Source organism: Sceloporus undulatus, chromosome 4 (assembly GCF_019175285.1).
Source record: "Sceloporus undulatus isolate JIND9_A2432 ecotype Alabama chromosome 4, SceUnd_v1.1, whole genome shotgun sequence".
NCBI classification, from domain to species: domain Eukaryota; kingdom Metazoa; phylum Chordata; class Lepidosauria; order Squamata; family Phrynosomatidae; genus Sceloporus; species Sceloporus undulatus.
Genome location: NC_056525.1, coordinates 150,980,457 through 150,988,305, shown reverse-complemented (window position 1 = coordinate 150,988,305; position 7,849 = coordinate 150,980,457). Strand labels below are relative to the sequence as shown.

The window sequence follows — 7,849 nt, the reverse complement described above, 5'->3', positions numbered from 1 at the left end:
TTAGTTGTAAATAAACTTTCGTCCTGATGTCAGTTTGAAAAAACAGCATTCATGGCTTTAAAATCAACACAAGCAGGCAGCAACACAGCAGGGACATAGCCAGGATTTTAGGAAGGGGGGGGGGTCCAGACTAAGTGCCACCATTATAATGGGGCTTGGGTGCGGCGGCACAGCAGCACGCACCATAAATTTTTTTAATGGAAGGGGGGTCCGGACCCCAAGAACCCCCCCCCTTGGCTATGTCCCTGAAGACAGCTATTGATAGCCACTACTCTAGTAACAAAAGATTTGACTGAAGAGGTTTCCTGCATATTATGCTTTCTCCCATGCTAGACAGTGGAATACAGATTCACCATTATTTTGCTTTCACAGAAAAGCACTGGATCATCACAATTTCTGAACTGCTTTCAGTAACTGAACATATTACAATATAAATACATTTTTAAAGTGCAATAAATATTTCAGGAGCAATGAAAAAAGAAGCAAGGGCTTATGCGAGGGAAAAATAACTTTATGGTTCATTAACAATAAAGGCTTCTCAATATTTGGGGGGTAGTGATAGAGTATTGCATTCTGTAATAGCCACATGTTGGCTCAAACTGTTCAAGGAACTAAGTTCAATGGTTTTTCATTTCTATTGCCTTTAACGAACAGAAATCTCTTCATGGACAGTTAACCTTCCAATCACCCCTCATTCACAGAGGATCCTCTGTCTTCTCATCTTAGTACAATCCACAAGAGAGAAATTTCTTTTGGACCTCCTGGGGAGCAAACTGGCTGCAAATAAAGACTGTGGCTCACTACAATGAACAAACTGTCAAAATACTAACACTTCAGTAACGGCAGGTAAAACCTTTTGAAAATAGAAACTGAAAGAAGAAAAGAAAAAAATGAAGACTTAGATCCAATAAAATTATACATACAGAAGAAATTCATATAGAAAACTGAAATATCATTCATTGCCATCCATTCTAAAGAGACAAGATACTTTTGAAGCTCAAGAATCACTTGACTGTTCAGCAGTGCAAAATGCTTCAGAATAATTTACAGACCATTGTGATTATACAATCCATATAATTTATTTGGGTCTCAGCCTAAGTAGGAATAATTATGCCCATAACTGTATTTTTTTCAAAGTTCTGTAAAAGCTTTATTTTCTAAATAACACTTTTTTCCAAATTACACCAGAAATCACACCTTGATTAAAATGTGGGAGGAACCCCAGGAGCTATAAAAATTCACATTTTTCTGATTTCTCTCATAGCAAAATTGATGTGATTTATCCTGTTGCAGAATTATCCATTTTGCAACAAATAACCCATCCCATGTTTTCCAACCATGTGCAAAATGGAGATGATATTTGAGCAGAGAGAAGAGGAGAGGGCTTAGGTTTTCCAGTGCAACTCCTTGACCTGAACACTCTTCCCTTTGTTGGGATTCTAATCACACATTCTGATCCAGTGGGACAAAACCACAGAGGGAAACAGTAAGTAGCCTCCCATCTTCTTTTACTTGAAAACACCCACCATGCTCACTATTCTGCACACAAGTGGAAAATACAGAGTTGAAATTCCCAAGTTTCCTATCAAATATGGAGTTCAGACATGAGATTTGCACTGATGCTGAATTATCCATATACAACTACATCTTAATTTCTGGTCCTGCCAATTTGAAAATAGGATACCCAGATAGACAATTTTCAATAGGCACTACAATGGTTCTTCCAAACTTTGGTGTAAGTATTCAGCCTATTTCACACTTACCTCAAAAGCATCTGGCAGACTTTACAGGATGTTACACGAATGAAGGTATGCATTTTGAAGTCATGTGTACTTGTTTCGGCATAACGTGGCCTTATGTTGGACCTTAAAAAAAACAAATGCCCTTATTAGCTCACCATAAATAAATATTTGCAGAGTAGAAGTAGGGACTGTGAAGAGTTGGAATCTCTTTTCCTGTAGTTTGCATCGATATCTCGTAGATCAATTATTGTCTGAAGTCAAGAATGGCATATTTTGTCACTAGATTTAGATATTAAATATCAGTCAAAAGAATGAAGATGGAATATATCTATTTCTGTTGTTTGTTTCTATGTAACTTTTTTTTTAATTAAAAATATATATTTTTAAAAAATTAAAAAATCTTTGATCTGTGTAGTTTGCATCCATCTCCATCGGTCCAGGTCCTATTCTCTGGAGCAGCAGAACACAAGCTGGCTCTATCCTCAATGTGACTTAAACAGGGTTATCATATCAACTCTTAACCATCTCTTCTCCAGGCTGCACATACTCAGCTCCCTAAGTCTCTCTTCATAGGCTATGGTTTCCAGACCTTTCACCATTATGCTCCAGCTTCTCATCATCCTTTCTGAACTATGGTGCCCAGAACTGGACACAGTATTCCAGATGAAGCATGACCAAAGCAGAATAGAGTGGCACTATTACTTCCATCAGTCTAGACACTATACGTCTATCGATGCAGCCTAGAATCACATTGCCCTTTTTAGCTGCCACATCACACTGTTGACTCATATTCAATTTGTGGTCTACTAGAACTCCTAGATCCCTTTCACATGTACTGTTGTTAAGCCAGGTGTCCCTCATCCTATATTTGTGCATTTCATTTTTTTTTTTTTTTTTTTGTGCCTACGTGCAGTACCTTACATTTCTCAGTGTTGAAATTCATTTTGTTAGTTTTGGCCCAGCTTTCTAATTTATTAAGGTAATTTTGAATTTTGATTATCTCCTCTGGGGTATTAGCTACTCCTCCTAATTTTGTGTCATCTGTAAATTTGATAAGCATGCTCTCTATTCATTCATCCAAATCACTGATAAGTCCCATTGATCAAAGTCCCATTAGTCATGATTGATTTGCCCCATGTATTTCAGAGATTTTGTGCTAAATAAATAAAATAAATTTAAAATAAATTTAAATCTCACAACCACCACAATGTTGTAGCAGAGATAAACAAGAAACCCTACTGAAATACCAGTAGTGTTCTTCATCTTCCCTCCCTTTCCCCTCTTCCTTTTCTGACATCTTTTTTTAGATACACCTATCTGTTTTGTTTTTGCTGCAGAAGCTTTTGTGGTTGAAGTACAATAAAAATGCTGTACCATATATACTCGTCTATAAGTCGAGAAATTTATGCCCAAAATTGACCCCTAAATCCTGGGTCGACTTATATACAGGTCAACATGGTAATGTCAATTATGGCAGCTTATTCAGTGGCAAACCGACACACATACACTTTCCTCCTCACTTTCCCTCTGTGCCTGGGAATGGGCTGCCCACTCCAAGGAAAAAATCCCAAGATTTGGTGCTTCCTCACTGCAGCAAAGAAACAGCCTCTGTCCACTGCTGAGGAAATGCTGAAGAGCCATAACAGACCTGAGGAGCCTCCAGGTTTTACCCTCGTCCACAGGTCAAAATCCATAACTTTGGCCCCAAAACTTACCCTATACATGAGACTAAATCTATAATATAGTCGAGATTGAATCTATAATATAGTCAAATATATATGATAAATCAATTAATTAATCAGTCAGGGACACATATGAGACCATTTTTAATATCCCTTATTGCTCTGATGTCCAATTAAGTCCAATTGCATGTCAGCAGCTTATTGGTTAACCAAAGGAAAGTTTTTAAAAAACCCAAAAATTTTATCAGCTACTCATTGTCATTTGCTCCTTTACAGATTTTCCAGCAAAAGCTATATTTGCTGAAATTGTCATCTGCGAACAGACCTGTCTAAATAAGCAATTTGAAATGAACACAGCAGCTGCTAATGGAACACATTACCCTTATGTGTGTGACCTACATGTGCAATTTTTATAATGCCAACATTGATTTCTAGTCACAGTAAAATGTAGTTTGTGTCACAACATGGAACATTTATTTTATAGTTTATTGTTTTGCTTTTATCACATTAACGAGTGAGCAGAAATATTAAAAAGTGCAAAACTACCAAGTAGTACAAAGAAAATTAATTTTCTCCTAAGCTCGTTGGGCTCATGCCTCACATTTATTCCAGTTAGAAAATTCAGAAGGGGAGAAGGAAAATCTTTTATATTCAAATCTTTTTTGGGCACACAACCTCATAGAGGTCAAGAGATGAGAATCTGGGTATGTGATCAGTGGGAAAACAGCTTTCTTTCAGGAGGTTTGCCAGTCTGACATGCTCTTAAGTAACAGTTCAAAATATTAGGTCTTGCAAGAGAAATATGCAATATTTATTTCATTTCTTTAAGATTTTAGACTATTTAAAATGTCCCTTGCAATAGCATAGGTTCTTTGGTACATTTCAGAAAATCCAGAAGCAACTATAATCAACAGCAAAGTCACCTCCATAACCTGGGTAGGCCATTGGATCCTTTTCATTCTGTTAACCAGGAACAGGGTACGTATGTAAATCTAAGGTGATTACTGCATATCCAAAATAAGCATCCTACCCCCGACAGTATAAGGTCACCTTATGGGTTGCTATCAGGTGTTATCGTACACCAAAATGCCGCTGATGCCACCAGCCGATTACAACCCATCTCCCAGCCATGCTTAGTCCACCGATTTTCAAGAACAGGAACCTTCCGTACTTCAAAATTGGTGGGCTACGTGCAGCTGGTTGTAGACGCCCAGCAGCATCAGTAGTGTTTTGTTGTGCGATAACATCCGATAGCAACCCATAAGGCGACCTTATACTGTTGGAGATAGGACACTTATTTTTGGCTGTGCGATAGTCCCCTAAGTCTCACTGAAGTGGTAAGCCTATATTTCAGACTGCATCCACAGTTCAGAAATCATCCAGTTTTACACTGCTTTAATTGTCATGGCTCAGTACTATGGAATTCTGGGTTTCATAGTCCCATGAAAACCTTAGTGTCACCATAAGTCAGAAACAATTTGAAAGTACACAACAACAACAACAACAACAACAACAAGAGAAAGACATACACAGCATGAATCAGTGACCTGCTTCTTCAACTAGAAATTCTAAAATACACAGTGTGCCCACATCATATGCAGGTGTGCTTTATGCAACCACGCCAGAAGGAACAGCTCTGCGCACCAGAAAAACCAATGGCGCACAAACCGTGCCACCACAGACACAAACCCCATTCACTTGAATGAGGCTTGAGCATCCGTGTTTTTTCCCTTATGAGCGGGGGGGGGGGGGGGGTGTCCAGAACGGATCTCCAGTGAAAGGAAAGGGACAACTGTAGTCTTAAACTTGAATACCACCATCACCCCATCTCCATTCACCGTCATATTTCAACAACAAAGATTCATAAACGGAAGGCTATTAATTCAAAATATTCCAGCCTCCTGTCATGCCATCTAAAAACACTTAACTTTAGGGAAAAGTTTCAGATCTCCAAAACCTTTAGCCAATTTATTCACTTCATTTCCAATGAGCCATAGAAAATTAAACTTTAATCACTTCAGTTTACAATCATTTGTGTTATAAGCAGCCACATCCAAAATTACCAACATGTAGACTTGTTAAAAGGTCTCCATGACTGGGCCTGCTCTGTGCCATAGATCAATATTTAATTTCTCATGTGTGCCCTTTTCCAATTACGCACAGCTCAACCTCAAACTGAGGAGAAGATGAAGGCAAGAAAGAGGCAACAAGCTCCTCTCAGATGATGGAATGGGATAAGGCCCGTTTTCCTCAGGATGAGCAAACAGACCTGATCAGTTTTGAAAAATTGTGTTTTGGGGAGAGTTACAGTCCAAAACAGTGATCTGATTACCAAACCCACTCTGGCTCATTGCCACTGAGAATCTTCATGTGCATTTGCACTGTAGAAGGAAGTCAGTTTGACACCACTTTAAGTGCTGTAGTAACATCCTATGGAATCCTGGGATTTGTAGTTTTACAAGGTCCTTAGCCTTCTCTGCCAAAGAGTACTGGTGCTTCACAAAACTATAAATCTTGGGATATTGTAGGATGGCGCTAGGGCAGTTAAATTGGTGTCAAACTGCATTATTTTTACAGTTTAGATGCAACCTTCCTCACTGGTTTAGCTGACTTCCATACAGTTCCTTCATTTACCCAAGGCTGGGCTACTGAAACAAGTCTGGGAGTTAAGACCAACCTTAATATAAAATATTAAAATATTCAATAATACATACCTCACCAACCCCAAAAAACAAAAAAGCCCAGATATACACTTTTGTTTTTTAAAAACAGGCATTTCTTCATACTACAGAGCATGGGTTGGAGCAAGGTGCTGCATGCAATCAGAAAAGTGAATTGCCCCAGTTGGCAAGAAATTGTAATATTTATTTTAAATTTGTTTATTTATAGTAGATTCCATATTTCTCCAAGTATGTGTTAAGGAAAATGCAACATGGGATATACAGTAATAGAAATAAAACAAGTATGTGAAAGTCACAATGACTAAGCAAGAGCAATTAAGAAGCTACACAGGTGAAAAAGCTAATGTAATTTAGAAGTCTTGAATGTCAAGGACAGAATTGTAGAATGTACAATTGGAAATACCTGAGATTCATTAAGAGTACAAGGTAAAATGATGAAATACTTGGGTTGGTCTTAAGTGTGGGTTGAACTATGTGAACCAATCAAAATGAATGTACACACCCACTGGGTGGAAACTGACTAGTGGGTGGTGATTAACAATGGCTATAATAATAGCAATGTTTGCCAATGTATTTTGTAGGTAGTTGTGGATAGTTGGAGTGTTTTGGAGATATTGGAGGTTGTGAGGGCATTAGTATTTGTATATAGTAGAATAAAGTAGATCTTTTATATAAGACTACTGAGTTGTCTGGTGTCTTGACTGAAGATACAAGAGCCAGCAGGATCCTGGAGAAGTTTGGAGACTTCTGAGGAAGAAGAGTGAGAAGGCTTGGAGAATTTGTCAGGGTCTTCAGCCTATTCTCTGAAACTCTGCTGCTTTAGAGAAAAGCATTAACCACTGATCAAAGCTGATCAGCACCACTGCATAACAAGGTGGTGAGTTAGAGCCAGAAGTGAAGAGCTACAACTCCCATCATCCCTGACAGTATGGGCATCTCAAAACATACATTAAGACAAAATACAATAATTAAAAACCATCATTGTTGAAAAACAAGAATAATAATGAGGTGGGAGAGAAAGCTATGCTGGGGGAAAAGCAGTAATTTAAACCAGTTTGGAAGCATTTAAAAAATAAAAATGAGAATAAAATTACAACCATCCCCCTTTAAAATACCCTTCTGCAACAACCAGTTAATAGCCCAAACCAGTCTAAATTTTTAAAACTTTGCCTGCCAGGGTAAGACCAGCCTAGCATTCTGTAGGAGAATTTCCTAGGAGAAGCCACCAAGAAGGCCCAAGAAGAACAAACATGGAAGTCAAGAGAAGGGCCAAAGGCTGCAAAAATAGCACTGAAGGGCCACCAGTGGACTCCGGGACAGGTGACGGCCCTTCCCTTTGGCCAAAGCTGATGGGGGGGGGGGGCAGACAAGATGAACCTCTGAACCTTGCCCACCAAGTCCCAGATTCAAGAACTATGCAGGCTCAATTCTTGCAGTAAAAGAAGATGGACTATGACCATGTTGTAAGACAGACAGAGGATGAATGCAGAGAGAAAAATAAAATTCACCCGCCCACCCTTTTTCCTACAAAAGGAAGAAGGAAAATCCTTATCAAAACAATATAATGCCGCATTAACCACGGATCTGAAAACTCCTTTCCTCATTTCAATATTTGACCAGGCATTATGCATTGTGTCACAGTAGCTTATACAGTCAAATTATGTGTCACATCTGATGAGACTGAAATAATATGATTTGAAGTGTAAGAGCAAGATGTGTCAAATCATAAATCTATCCAAGTATT

General features: G+C 38.5%; 1 protein-coding gene across 1 annotated transcript in view; it reads right to left on the bottom strand.

The window, feature by feature from the left end:
- Positions 1 to 1,657: 1,657 nt before the first annotated feature.
- LOC121929082 (guanine nucleotide exchange factor VAV3-like) overlaps positions 1,658 to 7,849 on the bottom strand; it is a 153,669-nt gene continuing 147,477 nt past the window's right edge. The window contains exon 14 of the mRNA XM_042464397.1: positions 1,658 to 1,865. Within this exon, the coding sequence (XP_042320331.1) occupies positions 1,760 to 1,865 (106 nt within the window). The 3' untranslated portion in view covers positions 1,658 to 1,759. The remainder of the gene's footprint in view (positions 1,866 to 7,849) is intronic.